The sequence below is a fragment of the Hyla sarda genome, chromosome 7 (assembly GCF_029499605.1).
Source record: "Hyla sarda isolate aHylSar1 chromosome 7, aHylSar1.hap1, whole genome shotgun sequence".
Classification (NCBI taxonomy): Eukaryota; Metazoa; Chordata; class Amphibia; order Anura; family Hylidae; genus Hyla; species Hyla sarda.
Genome location: NC_079195.1, coordinates 72,835,114 through 72,853,647, shown reverse-complemented (window position 1 = coordinate 72,853,647; position 18,534 = coordinate 72,835,114). Strand labels below are relative to the sequence as shown.

Below are 18,534 nucleotides of genomic sequence, written 5' to 3'. Positions count from 1 at the left end.
GCAGGGAGCAAGCGCAGGCTGACTGAATTAGGACCGATTGCCCGGCCGGCATTGGTCCTAATTCAGTCATGATGTCACGGCAGGCTGTAGTAGGCCACTAGGAGGGAGACCCCCTAGTGGCCGGTTTTCAAATATAAAATACAATATTTTAATAAAAAAAAAAATAAAAATAATGAAAGTATATTAGAGATATGGTGTAGTACATAAGTAATACAACATATCAAAAAAGGTTGGTGACAGTGCCCATTTAAAAAGTGATTTTTAGAAGGTGAGGAGGAAACAACGAAAGTGAAAAAACAAAACAAAAACGGAGTCCTTAAGGGGTTAAAGAAGCGATCTGATTGCACCGCTCCTTCTCTACATAGGTTTTGATAACAACCACAAGACAATGGGGGTGATGTGCAGCACCATTTCTCCTCCAAACATGGTGTATAGCAGTGGTCTTCAACCTGCGGACCTCCAGATGTTGCAAAACTACAATACCCAGCATGCCCGGACAGCCAACGGCTGTCCGGGCATGCTGGGAATTGTAGTTTTGCAACATCTGGAGGTCCGCAGGTTGAAGACCACTGATGTATAGTATGGCACCAAAGAGTTCTAGATTTCTCTCATCTGACCTCACTATGGGGAGATATATCAATATGTGTGCAGCCACTTCACAGCCTTTTTTTTTTTTTTTTTTGCTGTGTTTTTGGATTACTTGCACAAAATTTATCAAAACGGCGCACAGTCTTTAAAAATTTTTGTACAATGAAATATCACCTCTGAACTTGCTGTAGGATGTCATTTTTGCAAGGCAAGACCACGGTGGCATGAATTTGCCTTTATTTTTTAACGTCTCATTATTTTTGCACCTTTTTAAAAAAGACGCAGTTAATAAATCTCGTTCATTGCATGGTCAAGAATGAAGCACTGCATTTTAGTCACTTTTGCCAAAATTGTCTATTCTGATTCTGCGCAAAAACTAACTGTGCCAGCATTTCACCAGCTTTTCCAAATGTTATGCAGCAAACTTTACACAAGCTTCACCGTGCTTTTTATTCATCAATGGAGACTTGTGCGGTGAGCGTGCATACAGACCACAGCGGTGGAGTGCATTAAGAATAATAATACAGACCACGGCAGCAGAGTGCATTAAGAATAATAATACAGACCACGGCAGCGGAGTGCATTAATAATAAAAATACAGACCACGGCAGCAGAGTGCATTAATAATAATAATACAGACCACGGCAGCGGAGTGCATTAATAATAAATACAGACCACGGCAGCAGAGTGCATTAATAATAATAATACAGACCACGGCAGCAGAGTGCATTAATAATAATAATACAGGCCACGGCAGCGGAGTGCATTAATAATAATAATACAGACCACGGCAGCAGAGTGCATTAATAATAATAATGATACAGACCACGGCAGCAGAGTGCATTAATAATAATACAGACCACGGCAGCAGAGTGCATTAATAATAGGCCACGGCAGAGGAGTGCATTAATAATAATAATACAGGCCACGGCAGCAGAGTGCATTAATAATAATACAGACCACGGCAGCAGAGTGTATTAATAATAATAATACAGACCACGGCAGCAGAGTGCATTAATAATAGGCCACGGCAGAGGAGTGTATTAATAATAATAATACAGTCCACGGCAGCGGAGTGCATTAATAATTCAGGCCACGGCAGCGTACTGCATTAATAATACAGTCCACGGCAGCGTAGTGCATTAATAATAATAATAATAATAATAATAATACAGGCTAGGGCAGCGGAGTGCAATAATAATAATAATAATAATAATATAATAATACAGGCCACGGCAGCGGAGTGCATTCATAATAATAATAATAATAATAATAATAATACAGGCCAGGGCAGCGGAGTGCAATAATAATAATAATAATATAATAATACAGGCCACGGCAGCAGAGTGCATTAATGATACAGGCCACGGCAGCAGAGTGCATTAATAATAGGCCACGGCAGCAGAGTAAATTAATAATAATACAGTCCACGCCAGCGGTGTGCATTAATAATTCAGGCCACGGCAGCGGAGTGCATTAATAATAATTCAGGCCACGGCAGCGGAGTGCATTAATAATACAGGCCATGGCAGCAGAGTACATTAATAATAAAGGCCACGGCAGCGGAGTGCATTAATAATAATGATTATAATAATACTGGCCACGTCGGCAGACTGCATTAATAATAATAATAATAGCCACAGCAGCAGAGTGCATTCATAATAATAATAATAATAATAATACAGGTCACAGCAGTGGAGTGCATTAATATTAATAATACAAGCCACAGCAGTGGAGTGCATTAATAATATTAATAATACAGGCCACAGCAGCGGAGTGCATTAATAATACAGGCCATGGCAGCGGAGTGCATTAATATTACCGGTAATAATAATACAGGCCACAGCAGCGGAGTGCATTAATATTAATAATACAGGCCACAGCAGTGGTGTGCATAATAATCATATAGGCCATGGCAGCGGAGTGCATTAATAATAAAGGCCACGGCAGCGGAGTGCATTAATAATAATGATTATAATAATACAGGCCACGTCGGCAGACTGCATTAATAATAATAACAATAATAGCCACAGCTGCGGAGTGCATTAATAATAATACAGGTAACAGCAGTTGAGTGCATTAATAATAATAATAATAATAATACAGGCCATGGCAGCGGAGTGCATTAATAATACAGGTCACAGCAGCGGAGTGCATTAATATTAATAATAATACAGGGCACGGCAGCGGAGTGCATTAATAATAATAGGCCACGGCAGTGGAGTGCATTCATATTAATAATACAGGCCACAGCAGCGGAGTGCATTAATAATAATAATAATAATAATAATACAGACCACGGCAGCGGAGTGCATTAATATTAATAATAATACAGGCCACAGCAGTGGAGTACATTAATAATAATAGGCCACGGCAGTGGAGTGCATTCATATTAATAATACAGGCCACAGCAGCGGAGTGCAGTAATAATAATAATAATAATAATAATAATAATAATAATAATAATAATACAGGCCACGGCAGCGTAGTGCATTAATATTATTAATACAGACCACAGCAGTGGAGTACATTAATAATAGGCCACGGCAGCGGAGTGCATTCATATTAATAATACAGGCCACGGCAGCGGAGTGCATTCATATTAATAATACAGGCCACGGCAGCGGAGTGCAGTAATAATAATAACAGGCCACTGCAGCGGAGTGCATTAATATTATTAATAATACAGACCACAGCAGCGGAGTATATTAATAATAATAATAATACAGGCCACAGCAGCGGAGTGCATTAATAATACAGGCCATGGCAGCGGAGTGCATTAATATTAATAATACAGGCCACAGCAGTGGTGTGCATAATAATCATATAGGCCATGGCAGCGGAGTGCATTAATAATAAAGGCCACGGCAGCGGAGTGCATTAATAATAATGATTATAATAATACAGGCCACGTCGGCAGACTGCATTAATAATAATAACAATAATAGCCACAGCTGCGGAGTGCATTAATAATAATACAGGTAACAGCAGTTGAGTGCATTAATAATAATAATAATAATACAGGCCATGGCAGCGGAGTGCATTAATAATACAGGTCACAGCAGCGGAGTGCATTAATATTAATAATAATACAGGGCACGGCAGCGGAGTGCATTAATAATAATAGGCCACGGCAGTGGAGTGCATTCATATTAATAATACAGGCCACAGCAGCGGAGTGCATTAATAATAATAATAATAATAATACAGACCACGGCAGCGGAGTGCATTAATATTAATAATAATACAGGCCACAGCAGTGGAGTACATTAATAATAATAGGCCACGGCAGTGGAGTGCATTCATATTAATAATACAGGCCACAGCAGCGGAGTGCAGTAATAATAATAATAATAATAATAATAATACAGGCCACGGCAGCGGAGTGCATTAATATTATTAATAATACAGACCACAGCAGTGGAGTACATTAATAATAGGCCACGGCAGCGGAGTGCATTCATATTAATAATACAGGCCACGGCAGCGGAGTGCAGTAATAATAATAACAGGCCACGGCAGCGGAGTGCAGTAATAATAATAACAGGCCACGGCAGCGGAGTGCATTAATATTATTAATAATACAGACCACAGCAGTGGAGTACATTAATAATAGGCCACGGCAGCGGAGTGCATTCATATTAATAATACAGGCCACGGCAGCGGAGTGCATTCATATTAATAATACAGGCCACGGCAGCGGAGTGCAGTAATAATAATAACAGGCCACTGCAGCGGAGTGCATTAATATTATTAATAATACAGACCACAGCAGCGGAGTATATTAATAATAATAATAATACAGGCCACAGCAGCGGAGTGCATTAATAATACAGGCCATGGCAGCGGAGTGCATTAATATTAATAATACAGGCCACGGCAGCGGAGTGCAGTAATAATAATAACAGGCCACTGCAGCGGAGTGCATTAATATTATTAATAATACAGACCACAGCAGCGGAGTATATTAATAATAATAATAATACAGGCCACAGCAGCGGAGTGCATTAATAATACAGGCCATGGCAGCGGAGTGCATTAATATTAATAATACAGGCCACAGCAGTGGTGTGCATAATAATCATATAGGCCATGGCAGCAGAGTGCATTAATAATAAAGGCCACGGCAGCGGAGTGCATTAATAATAATGATTATAATAATACAGGCCACGTCGGCAGACTGCATTAATAATAATAACAATAATAGCCACAGCTGCGGAGTGCATTAATAATAATACAGGTAACAGCAGTTGAGTGCATTAATAATAATAATAATAATACAGGCCATGGCAGCGGAGTGCATTAATAATACAGGTCACAGCAGCGGAGTGCATTAATATTAATAATAATACAGGGCACGGCAGCGGAGTGCATTAATAATAATAGGCCACGGCAGTGGAGTGCATTCATATTAATAATACAGGCCACAGCAGCGGAGTGCATTAATAATAATAATAATAATAATACAGACCACGGCAGCGGAGTGCATTAATATTAATAATAATACAGGCCACAGCAGTGGAGTACATTAATAATAATAGGCCACGGCAGTGGAGTGCATTCATATTAATAATACAGGCCACAGCAGCGGAGTGCAGTAATAATAATAATAATAATAATAATACAGGCCACGGCAGCGGAGTGCATTAATATTATTAATAATACAGACCACAGCAGTGGAGTACATTAATAATAGGCCACGGCAGCGGAGTGCATTCATATTAATAATACAGGCCACGGCAGCGGAGTGCAGTAATAATAATAACAGGCCACGGCAGCGGAGTGCAGTAATAATAATAACAGGCCACGGCAGCGGAGTGCATTAATATTATTAATAATACAGACCACAGCAGCGGAGTATATTAATAATAATAATAATACAGGCCACAGCAGCGGAGTGCATTAATATTAATAATAATACAGGGCACGGCAGCGGAGTGCATTAATAATAATAATTATAATAATAATAATACAGACCACGGCAGCAGAGTGCATTAATATTAATAATACAGACCACAGCAGTGGAGTACATTAATAATAATAGGCCACGGCAGTGGAGTGCATTCATATTAATAATACAGGCCACGGCAGCGGAGTGCATTCATATTAATAATACAGGCCACGGCAGCGAAGTGCAGTAATAACAGGCCACGGCAGCGGAGTGCATTAATATTATTAATAATACAGACCACAGCAGCGGAGTATATTAATAATAATAATAATACAGGCCACAGCAGCGGAGTGCATTAATATTAATAATAATACAGGGCACGGCAGCGGAGTATATTAATAATAATAATAATACAGGCCACAGCAGCGGAGTGCATTAATATTAATAATAATACAGGGCACGGCAGCGGAGTACATTAATAATAATAATAATAATAATAATAATAATACAGACCACGGCAGCGGAGTGCATTAATATTAATAATACAGGCCACAGCAGTGGAGTACATTAATAATAATAGGCCACGGCAGTGGAGTGCATTCATATTAATAATACAGGCCACAGCAGCGGAGTGCATTAATAATAATAGGCCACGGCAGTGGAGTGCATTCATATTAATAATACAGGCCACAGCAGCGGAGTGCAGTAATAATAATAATAATAATAATAATACAGGCCACGGCAGCGGAGTGCATTAATATTATTAATAATACAGACCACAGCAGTGGAGTACATTAATAATAGGCCACGGCAGCGGAGTGCATTCATATTAATAATAGGCCACGGCAGCGGAGTGCATTCATATTAATAATACAGGCCACGGCAGCGGAGTGCATTCATATTAATAATACAGGCCACGGCAGCGGAGTGCAGTAATAATAATAACAGGCCACGGCAGCGGAGTGCATTAATATTATTAATAATACAGACCACAGCAGTGGAGTATATTAATAATAATAATAATACAGGCCACAGCAGCGGAGTGCATTATTAATAATAATAATAATAATAATACAGGCCACGGCAGCGGATTGCGCATTACTTACTGTTTTTCTGAGGCAACAATACCTGCTAATTCCAGATCTTTTTGAAGCTCACCACAAGTGTCCTTGGCTCTTGAGAGATCTTGTGAGGAGTGCCTGGTGGAGGCAAATTTATGGTGAAATGTTTGTCTTTCCACTTCTGTATTATGGACCCAACAGGCCTCACTGGAACTTGGAAATTCTCCTGTAACCAGCACCATTGTTATGTTTTGTAACAATTATCTTGCAAAGGTCTTGAAACAGCTCTTTGCTTTTACCCATCACGAGATGTGTCTTGTGTGACACCTTGGCAATGAGACCTTTTTGTAGCCCTCAGTTAGGACTCAACCAGTTGATATGAATTTACACTGACAAGGGGCTGGATTGCTTTTTTATTACTGATAGATTTCAGCTGTTGTCTTGGCTTTCCGTGCCTTTTTGCACCTGCCTTTCTTCACGCGTTTAATACTTTTTCCCTGTGTCATTTGACATGATTACACATAACTTAATTTCTGGGCTTATTTTTGTTTTGTTTTATTTGTATGTATGGATTACTTGGGTTGTTACCAACATCTAGTGTAAATTTCATACCAATGGGGAAATATATTTAGTAAGCAACATGGTGACGTGTTAAATACTTATTTCACCCGTGCTATACCTATAAAAGTTCCTTAACTTTTGGCTTTCCAGCTGTGGCAAAACTACAACTCCCACCATGTGTCTGTCTGGGTATGCTGGGAATTGTAGTTTTGCAACAGCTGGAGAACCACAGTTTGGGGAACACTATAGTGTTGGGGAACATTAACACTCTGGGCGAACATTTCAATTGTAGTGGGCAGTGCCAAGGGTTATTGAGCATTTTGCTAAAATTTCTAGACTGCTGAGGCCAGAAAGGAAGCCTCCCATTCTGCTCTGTTCAGTCCTCTGATCTTCTGTCTCCTGCTGCTGCTCTGTGCTTTTATCTCAAAAGCAGGAAAAAAAAAAAAACATAAGATCGGAGGACTGGCCATTAAAGGGGTACTCCGGTGGAAAACAATCTTTTTTTCAAATCAACTGGTACCAGAAAGTTAAACAGATTTGTAATGTACTTCTATTTAAAAAAATCTTAATCCTTCCAGTACTTATCAGCTGCTGTACACTCAACAGGAAGTTGAATTCTTATTCTTTTCAGTCTGACCACAGTGCTTGTCAGGAACTGTCCAGTGCAGGATAGGTTTGCTATGGGGAAACAAAAAAAAACTTACTTCCACAGCAGCTGATAAGTACTGGAAGAATTAAGATTTTTAAATAAGAAGTAATTTACAAATCTGTTTAACTTTCTGGAACCAGTTGATGTTAGCAAAATGTTTCCACCGGAGAACCCCTATAAGAAAAACATGTCATGCACACATGTGTTTTGCTCTGGCAGGTCTAAGTGCTGAGAACCCCACCGATCGCTAGATATAGCCATCACTGTATACTTCACCTGTCTATATCTAGAGATCGGGGGGTCTCAGAGATCCCACCGATCAAATCTTTTCTGCCTATCTGCATGACATGTCAAGTTTTTGGAAATGATAGGGACACTTTAACCTTTCCTGGTACATATGTTTAATTGCATGGTGTGAAAATAGCCCGACAGGAGTAACGCATAGTAGCTGCCATTGCCTTGACTGCACGGGCAGCTAAATGTAAAACAAGGAATTGCTATTTATGATCTTTTCTAATGTTTTTGATGGAGTTCTGTTTATGATCGGATCTTCCTCTTTTTCTTCTCAGGGCTCTGGAGTTATAAAAGCTGGATTTGCAGGTGATCAGATCCCAAAATATTGTTTTCCAAACTAGTGAGTACCATTTTGATGGTTTCAATATCTATTTCTGTACATGGTCTGTACTCGTATAACAAGTTGTTGTATTTTCCCTTAGTGTGGGCCGACCTAAGCATATTCGAGTTATGGCTGGTGCCTTGGAGGGAGACTTATTTATTGGACCAAAGGCGGAGGTAAGATTACAGAATGTGATGATTTGTGGCCCTCACCATTGTTCATAGTCCTTGTCAAAATAGGTAAAAAAAAAAAAACCTTACATTGAATTTGTCTCTTGTAACCAGCAGTACATTAACCCCTTAATGACCAAGCCCATTTTCACCTCAAGGACCAGGCCAATTAAATTTTTGCGTTTTCGTTTTTTCCTCCTTGCCTTCTAAAATCCATAACTCATTTATATTTCCATGGACAGACCCATATAAGGGCTTGTTTTTTACGTGACCAATTGTACTTTCTAATGAAACCCCTCATTTTACCATAAAATGTACGGCGAACCCAAAAATAAAAAATTTTTAGGGAGGAAATTTAAATGAAAACCAAAATTTTGCACATTTTGGAGGGTTTTGTTTTCACACTGTACACTTTACGGTAAAAATGACATGTGTTCTTTATTCTGTGGGTCAATACGATTAAAATGATACCCATGGCTAGATACTTTTATATTTTTGTACCGCTTAAAAAAAATCTAAAGCTTTTTGTACAAAATCAGTAATCTAAAATCGTCCTATTTTGACCACCTATAACTTTTTTCATTTTTGCGTATATAGGGCGGTATGAGGGCTAATTTTTTTGCGCCGTCATCTGTACTTTTTATATTTTTTTTTTTAGATACCACATTTGCATATATAAAACTTTTAGATCATTTTTTATTATTTAATAAAATGTGACAAAAAAGCAGCATTTGTGGACTTTTTAAAATTTTTACGTTTACGCCATTCACCGTACGGGATCATTAACATTATATTTTGATAGTTCGGACATTTACGCACGCGGGGATACCAAATATGTTTATTTAAAAAAAATTACGCTTTTTGGGGGTAAAATGGGAAAAACTGGCAATTTTCATTTTTATTGGGGGAGGGGATTTTTTTTTTTACACTTTTTATGTCCCCATAGGGGACTATCTATAGCAATTGTTTGATTGCTAATACTGTGCAGTGCTATGTATAGGACACAGCACTGCTCAGTATTATCGGTCATCTTCTGCTCTGGTCTGCTCGATCGCAGACCAGAGCAGAAGACACCGGGAGACGGCCGGAGCTAGGTAAGGGGACCTCCGGCTGTCATGCTGGATGATCGGATCCTGCAGCGCTGCGGGCGATCCGATCATCCAATCAAAGTGCCGCAATGCCGCGATCTGTATTGATCACGGCATCAGAGGGGTTAATGGCGGAAATCCGCGCAATCGTGGATGTTGGCTGTTACGGGCGGGTCCCCGGCTGCTGCTAGCAGCCGGAACCTGCCGTGTATGATGCGAGCACCCTTCCAATGCTCGCGGTCATACACAGGATGTAAATGTACGTCCTGGTGCGTGAAGTCCCGCCAAACCAGGACGTACATTTACGTCCGTGGTCGTTAAGGGGTTAAAATATAAAAAAAAGAGACAGTTTTGTTAATAACCAGAGATTGGTGGATGCATAAGAAGACTTGTACAGCCTATGGTCACTTCTGCCTCCTTAGCTGTCCCTCACTAACATCTGTTACTCTAGGTTCCCCCATAGGCATGCATGAGCAGCTAAACTTAGAAAGCCTTTATATTTCTTAAAGCTTTACTGTCATGAAAAACATCTTTTGACATGTTGATCAGATATGTTGTCAATTGCCTCGGGTCTCACTCCTAAGACCCATTGCAATCATGAGCCATTGTCGCCTGCTTTCCCGGCTAATAGCTCATGATCTCTGGGGGTCTTAGAAGTGAGACCCAGGGCGATAGTAACTTTAGATTGACCTGTTAAAAGTTTTTTTCAATAATGCTTTAAAGGGAATTTTCCAAGCTGCATAGACTCCGGCTTGGAAAAAAATTCCCCAGAGATCCGCTAACTGCCCTTGAATATATAAAATTGTTGGTTTATCTTTTGCTGGAATTTGTATTCATGTAAACACGGCAGACATATCTAACCTTTACTTGTAGCCAAATGCTTTCATCCTCCTTATCGTCCATTTTTTTTTTTTTGGGGGGGGGGGGGGGGGTTGTTAGACTTTGAGCACTTTCCAGCTTCTTTATCCTTTTTTTGTTTAAAAATAATTGTGTAAACTGTCTCAAGGTAGTAAGTGCCTCTGTTTCCTTAGTGTCTTACATATGGTGCTCACAAACAAAACACAGCGTGAACATACACTTGCATGAAGAACTTAGCCTGGAGCACTCACCTCGGACAAAATACATGCACCAGTACATCGTCTTTATTCAAGCGTACAGCAGGGAGGTGGGAAGATGAAACAAGGACGTGTGGGTTCAGCCGGTGGGTGACGGTCCGTATCGCGCTCTTTGCGCTTCGTCAGACCCCCAAAGAGCGCGATACGGACCATCGCCCATTGGCAGGTTGTAGGGAAAGCGTACAGCAGGGAGGTGGGAAGATGAAACAAGGACGGGTGGGTTCAGCCTGTGGGTGACGGTCCGTATCGCGCTCTTTGCCCTTCGTCAGACCCCCAAAGAGCGCGATACGGACCATCGCCCATTGGCAGGTTGTAGGGAAAGCGTACAGCAGGGAGGTGGGAAGATGAAACAAGGACGGGTGGGTTCAGCCGGTGGGCGATTGTCTGTATCGCGCCCTTGGGGGCCTGACGAAGCGCAAAGAGCGTGATATGGACAGTCGCCCATTGACACGTTGCAGGGGAAGCGTACAGCAGGGAGGTGGGAAGATGAAACAAGGACGGGTGGGTTCAGCCGGTGGACGACGGTCCGCATCGCGTTCTTTGCGCTTCGTCAGGCCCCTTGGCAAAGAGAGTTATACGGACCGTCACCCACCAGCTGAACCCACCCGTCCTTGTTTCATCTTCCCACCTCCCTGCTGTACGCTTCCCCTGCAACCTGAATAAAGACGTTGTACTGTTGCATTGTATTGTGTCCAAGGTGAGTGCTCTAAGCTAAGTTCTTCATGCAAATGTAAATTCTATAAAATCATAAGATACATTACTCACCTGTTCAAAGGCCTGTGACTTGCTGCAGTGGGCATATGGATAGCAGGGACACAAAGAGCTCCTGAGCAGGACTGCGGATTCTGTAATTTTGTTCTATTAAGAAATACCTCTGCATGCAGCGCTATTTTTGTTGTGAAAAAGATGGAAAACCCATTATAAGTCAGTGGGTCCTCTTAGGTATTACAGGTGTTCACCTTGCAAAGGATTTGGCACCGCATCGGGCCATCCATTATAAAATGTAAGCTATAATGCTGATTTGAACAGAGCTTAGATTGTTGGAAGGAAAGCTAACGTTTTTTTAAAGTGCCCCTTTGTCTTTAAAGTGTCAGCCTAAAGATTTGCTCTCCAAAGTTCTCTGTGGAGAGACACAGCTCACACGGAGTGAACTCATTGGGCACAGATTCGCTTAGTGTGAGCGGAGTCCCTCCACAGCGAACTGCGGGGAGCGCATCTTCAATTTAAGTAGTAGTCAACAGTGTATGGTTTTCTTGTTACAAAAGTGCCTTATTCTGTGGAGTTCTTGGTTAATGGGGGATGCTCCTCTGTGGGATGGGGGGCTACGAATATATTAAATAAAAAAAATAATAAAAGAAAGCAACCTTGTCAATTCAGTGTTGGACATCTTGGCCATATTGGGTCATTGTAAAAATGTATTACATAATTAGATTAAGGCTAAATTCATATAAGCTTTGAGCTCTGTTTGGAGAGCTCCGTCGCAAAAGTCCCTTCTATTGACAAACAGACCTGTACAGTCCGTTTCACTTGTTTTGCAGGAGTTGTGCGGAGAAAATGTATCCCTGCTTGCAGTATTTTATTTGTCAGCTCAAGTCCCCTAATTTAAACGGACTCTGCCAATGGAGCACAACAATGATGTAAATCTAGCCTAATCTGTATTTTACTTTTGATCTTTTCCAGGAACACAGGGGGCTCCTGTCTATTCGATATCCTATGGAGCACGGTATTGTTAAGGACTGGAATGACATGGAACGTATCTGGCAATATGTCTACTCAAAGGACCAGCTGCAGACTTTTTCTGAAGAGGTAAATGAAGACAAGTTTAAATAAAATATTATATGCTACATGGCAATAGCAGCTCTATTATATAGTGTTATTAGTGTCAGTCCTTCTTTTACCTGCATTAAAGACTTAACAATAAACATCTGTGCTGCTGGGAATGAAAAGATTATCCTGAGAAAACCTGCGTAACCCATATAACACTGAAAATGTATACACTGATCTATAGATTGTTCATAAGGGCCATAGTAGTGCCCAGAATTTTTTATTTATTTTTAATTATGTGGCCTGCATAATTGGAACTTAAAGGGGTACTCCGCCCCTAGCATCTAATCCCCCTATCCAAAGGATAGGGGATAAGATGTCAGATTGCAGGGGTCCCGCCGCTGGGGACCCCCATGATCTCTGTTGCAGCACCCTGCTTTCATTACTGCACAGAGCAAACTCGCTCTGTGCGTAATGACCGGCGATAAAGGGGCTGGAGCATTGTGATGTCACAGCTCCGCCCCCTCGTGACATCACGGCCCGTCCCCTTAATGCAAGTCTATGGGTGGGGGCTTGAGGTTGGAGGGGAAGGAGTACCCCTTTTAAGCTATATTTTATAGCAAAATAGTGTTACAGAACTGTGGTCAAATAAATATATATATATTTTTTTTAAATATGAATAGATAGGTTGGAGGGACTTTAATATGTACTTTTTATTTAGTTATTTATTTATTTATTTATTTATTTTTATAACCTGTTTATTGTCGTCCATATGTCGTGCCAACCAGATTACTTGCAATCTTCCCTATGGTCTCACTACTGTGCTTAGACACCGGCACTACCTATCATGTCTGTTGGTCTTGCCCTGTGGCTGTTCGGTTCTGGGGTGAGGTTGCGCCCCTTATCAGAACAGTGTTGGGTTACACTGTTCCACTGACAGGACCCATGTACATTACAGCTTTCTTCTGACTGTTTGTCCTTTCTGCAGCATCCAGTTCTGCTCACAGAAGCTCCATTAAACCCACGGAAAAACCGTGAACGAGCAGCTGAAGTTTTCTTTGAGACGTTTAATGTTCCAGCTCTGTTCATCTCCATGCAAGCCGTACTCAGCCTGTAAGTACCTTTTCAACACCCACCTATATAAATAAGAAAATGACACGGTGAATTATGGGAAGTTGAGAAAAATGACTCGCAAGTGAACAGACATGGCTGATAAAGGGAGTGTTCACACTGTGCTCAATGAACATGTTCCTTGTATCCACCATAAAACCTGGTGTGTGTGCTGAACATAGCGTTGCCATTCATTTATCTGCCAATAAAGTGACCCTCTGGCTTACATTCCAGATGCTTTATTGTCCTGTATTCTGATTTTTGGCAGCATTTGTCAATGTCAGGCAGCCTGGTAAATACTGTATATAACGGTGCATCATGGTTTTTTGTTAAACACATAATTGGTTGAATTTTCTTACAGCACCATTACAGGGACTATAAAGCATTACACAGTAATGTATGGATATGTGTTGTCTTACACAGCGAGAGCTACTCTTCACTCCTGCTAGGACATTGTTTTCCAAACAGTGTGTCCTAAACTATTGCGAAGCTACAACTCCCGGCATGCTGGGAGTTGTCGTTTTGCAACAGCTGGAGACACACTGTTTGGAAAACGCTGCACTAGGGAGTTAGGGTCCTGAACTTGGGGACTCCTCCCCAGTATTATTACTATTACCCGTAGGTAAATCATGGCACCATTTTAGTCATATCCCCAAACACAAAGAGATCTCCTTCCATGTTCAATCTACAGAGACAGGTGACTATATACAAGTTGCCTCATAATTTCCTTATAATTTGGACCTTCCTTCCAATAATCTGTTCTACGACCTTTGAACAATAGGTTTTCTTGAAATGTTTAATCCTCGTGTTGAGGCTTTAAGCTGGCGGTACAGATTACATTTTGGACGGATCTATTGACAACCAAATGTGTATTGAGGCCAAGAAAAAATGACTCCTGACAGTTGCCCAGTGTCTGGGATACAGCATTTTTTGTAGTCATGGCAGAAATCCATTAAAAAGGGGAAGAAGTGGACAGGAAGACTGATCCATCACTTTTCTTTTTCATTTAGTCCCAAACACTGAATGTGTGTTTCCAGCCAGTAAGGTTTACTATTAGAGGGGTACTACAGTGGAAACCCTTTTTCTTTTCTTTTTTTTTTTTTTTTTTAATCAACTGATGCCAGAAAGTTAAACAGATTTGTAAATTACTTCTATTAAAGAATATTTATCCTTCCAGTACTTATTAGCGGCTGTATACTACAGAGGAAATTCTTTTCTTCTTGGATTTCTTTTCTGTCTGACCACAGTGCTCTCTACTGACACCTCTGTTCATCTCAGGAACTGTCCAGAACTGGAGAAAATCCCAATAACAAACATATGCTGCTCTGGACAGTTCCTAAAATGGACAGAGGTGTCAGCAGAGAGCACTGTGGTCAGACAGAAAAGAAATCCCAAAAGAAAAAGAATTTCCTCTGTAGTATACAGCCACTAAGTAGTACTGGAAGGATTAAGATTTTTAATAGAAGGAATTTACAAATCTGTTTAACTTTCTGGCACCAGTTGATTTAAAAAAAAAAAAAAATAATTTCCACCAGAGTACCCCTTTTTAAAAGAATAATAATTCTTATATAGCGCACACACATTCCGCAGCTCTGTTCATTTGGTTCCCTGTCAATCTAAATTCACCTGTCAGTATATTTTTGAGTATTTGGAGAAAACCTATGCAAACATGGGGAGAACATACAAACTCATTGCAGATGTTGTCCTTGGTGGTGTTTAAACCCAGGACCCCAGTGCTGCAAGGCAACAGTATTAACCATTGAGTCACTGTGCTGCCCAGGTTTTTGATAGACATGTCTGCTAACAGCTGATATTTGTGCATTTTTGTTTTTTTTTCTCCTAAATTGTCATTTTAAATAATGATGTAATCCCACAACCTGGGCCCATGCTGCGTCTTTGTGCCTCCACTCAATCCTACCCTAAGCACAGATGTATTTCTTTACAGATACCAATCCCTCTGTTTGCCTTTGAATGTGTTGGATCCTGGAGACCTCATTTAGATTGTAGAGAACTATTTAAATCATGTGCTTGGGACTGATTTGTTTGACACAAACATCTTCTAAGCCTTTAATGGTCAATGTCTAATACTTAAAGGAGATATCCAATCCTGAAAAACTTATCTAAGGATAGGGGATAAGTTTCAGATCGCTGGACCCCCTGCGATCTCCTGTACGGGCCCCCAGCTCGCTGGCCAGAGAGCGCTTGTCGCCCCCTACACGAAGCGGCGGCCAACACCCCCCCTCATTACAGCGCTATGGCATAGCTGGAGATTGCTGAAGGCAGTGCTCTGGCGTTGCCATAAAGTTGTATTGAGGGGGCGTGTCAGCCGCCGCTTCGTGCGATGGTCGACACGCCCCCTTCCTGCGTGCTGCCAGGGTCCCGTACGGGAGATTGCAGGGGGTCCCAGTGGTCGGACCCCCCCGCCATCTGAAACTTATTTCCTATCCTTAGGATAGGGGATAAGATTTTCAAGACTGGAGATCTCCTTTTAAAGGGGTACTCCAGAGAGAAACAAATTTTTTTTAAAAATCATCTGATGCCAGAAAATGATACAGATTTGTAAATGACTTCTATTTAAAAATCTTAATCCTTCCAGTACTTATCAGCTGCTGTTTACTACATAGGAAGTCATTTCCAGTCTGACCACAGTGCTCTCTGCTGACACCTTTAGCCATTTCCGGAACTGTCTAATGCAGGAGAGGTTTGCTATGGGGATTCGCTCATGTTCTGGACAGTTCCTGACATGGACAGAGATGTCGGCAGAGAGTACTGGGGTCTGACAGAAAAGAACTACACAACTTTCTGTGGAGCATACAGCAGCTGACAAGTACTGGAAGGGTTAAGATTTTTAAACAGAAGGCATGAGTTTGTTTGAAAGTGTTCTTTTCCCTCCAGAGTACCCCTTTAATTCCAATAAAAAAAAAAAATTTCTGCTCATGCAGAGATTCGTGGTGTTTTTCTGTTTTCATGCAGCCTAATCTTGCCTGTGCCAATTTTGGGGCTATTTCCCTTCCTACCTGCCTGCCCCTTGTTTATTCTTACTGCTAATGATTCTATGTTGAATCCCTCTGCATAGGAAGCTTTTATTTTTTATATTTTTTTTATATATTTTTTTTATTGCCTTCTTTTGAAAATTGTTAAATAAAGAATGATAAAACCTATTGTGGCAAGTTTCCCTGTATACCACACAGTATAGAGTGTGACCAGGTGAAGGCTTACTAGATCCAGCTGAATAACCACTACTACAATAGTAATAAAAACAGAGAAGCACATGTTCTCCAAATTACATATACCATTCGCTAAGATATCCTCTATGATTTCAGGTATGCAACAGGGAGGACAACAGGAGTTGTGCTGGATTCTGGGGACGGGGTGACACACGCTGTGCCTATCTACGAAGGTTTCGCGATGCCGCACTCCATCATGAGGATTGACATCGCTGGTCGAGACGTCTCCCGCTTCCTCCGTCTGTATCTGCGGAAGGAGGGCTATGACTTCCACACTTCAGCTGAGTTTGAAATTGTCAAAACTATCAAAGAGGTTTGTATGGCTTTTTTCATGTCCTTGTGTAAATTTTTAGGGCATGTTAGCATTATGGAGACCACTTGGAAACTCCCTTTATAACTGTTTCCCAAGCAGGGTGCCTCCAGCTGTTGCAAAACTATAACTCCCAGCATGCCCGGACAGCCTTTGTTGTGTATCTATTATTTATTGTGAATTGTTATTGTTTGATATTTGTATAGGACTAATTTTGTAATAAGCTATGAAAAATGTTTAGTACTGTAGTGGAACACAACTTATACCTTTTATCCAAAGGATAGGGGATAAGTTATAGATTGCGGGGTGTCCAACCGCTAGGTCTGCAGGAAGCGCCATACCGTCCCCAGCAGGAAGCCATGGCAGACACGCCCCCTCCATGTATCTCTATGGGATACATGAAGGGGGCACGTCGGCCGCTGCGTCATGCGGGGACGGAATGCCCCCTTCCTGCGGACTGCCGCAGCTACGCGATCTCTTGTACGGGGACTCCACTGTGATCTATAACTTATCCCTTAGGGCAGTGGTCTTCAACCTGCGGACCTCCAGATGTTGCAAAACTACAATTCCCAGCATGCCCGGACAGCCGTTGGCTGTCCGGGCATACTGGGAGTTGTAGTTTTGCAACATCTGGAGGTCCGCAGGTTGGAGACCACTGCCCTAGAGGATAAGTTATATACCACTACAGTATTCCTTTTAACACCAGGCAACCATCACTCAGTAGTTGCTTGCTTGAATTTTACATTTATGTATGAATATTATTTTAACGTTGTTGTGTTTTTTTTTTTGGTTTTTTTTTTTTGCTCTAAAACGTGCAGCGTGCATGTTACCTGTCCATAAATCCACAAAAAGATGAGACGTTGGAGACAGAGAAGGCTCAGTATTACTTACCCGATGGAAGCACTATTGAGGTACATGCGTCATTTCACCTGCAGCATTATTAATGTTACACATTCACACAGGGCTGGGTGTGAACACAAGTGGCGTCTGTAGGAGCTGTAAAACTAGTGCAGTAATGCCATGTCTGTGCTGGGCTGATGATGTAATGACAGGTAGCTGCCAGCACGGGTGTGACTGCTCTGCTGTGCTGTGTACGTGATGCTGTTCTGTTTTGCATTTTCATGCAGCGCTGCCCCAGCTTGGGTAAAGTGTCAGACTGTCGTAGTTGTGCAGAAGCCTTATGTAAAATTGCCTTAATTCTGCCATGAGGATGAACGCAGAAAAGTATAGTATTCTAGACTATACACATAAGGAATGAACATAAGGCACTCACCGCTGATCATGATGCAAGACATTTTTCAAGCTTTATTTCCAAGGGAATGCAAAAATCTTCGGTAGACAGGACAGGTACACAGGGAGCTCGGGTGTTACAGGTGATGCGGGG

At 41.3% G+C, this 18,534-nt stretch overlaps 1 protein-coding gene across 1 annotated transcript in view; it reads left to right on the top strand.

Annotated features, from left to right (window-relative positions):
* Window positions 1-18,534, top strand: part of ACTR1A (actin related protein 1A) — a 33,948-nt gene that overhangs the window by 3,422 nt on the left and 11,992 nt on the right. The window contains exons 2-7 of the mRNA XM_056529608.1: window positions 8,320-8,384; window positions 8,467-8,542; window positions 12,420-12,545; window positions 13,492-13,616; window positions 16,937-17,153; window positions 17,969-18,061. Of these exons, the coding sequence (XP_056385583.1) occupies window positions 8,320-8,384; window positions 8,467-8,542; window positions 12,420-12,545; window positions 13,492-13,616; window positions 16,937-17,153; window positions 17,969-18,061 (702 nt within the window). The remainder of the gene's footprint in view (window positions 1-8,319; window positions 8,385-8,466; window positions 8,543-12,419; window positions 12,546-13,491; window positions 13,617-16,936; window positions 17,154-17,968; window positions 18,062-18,534) is intronic.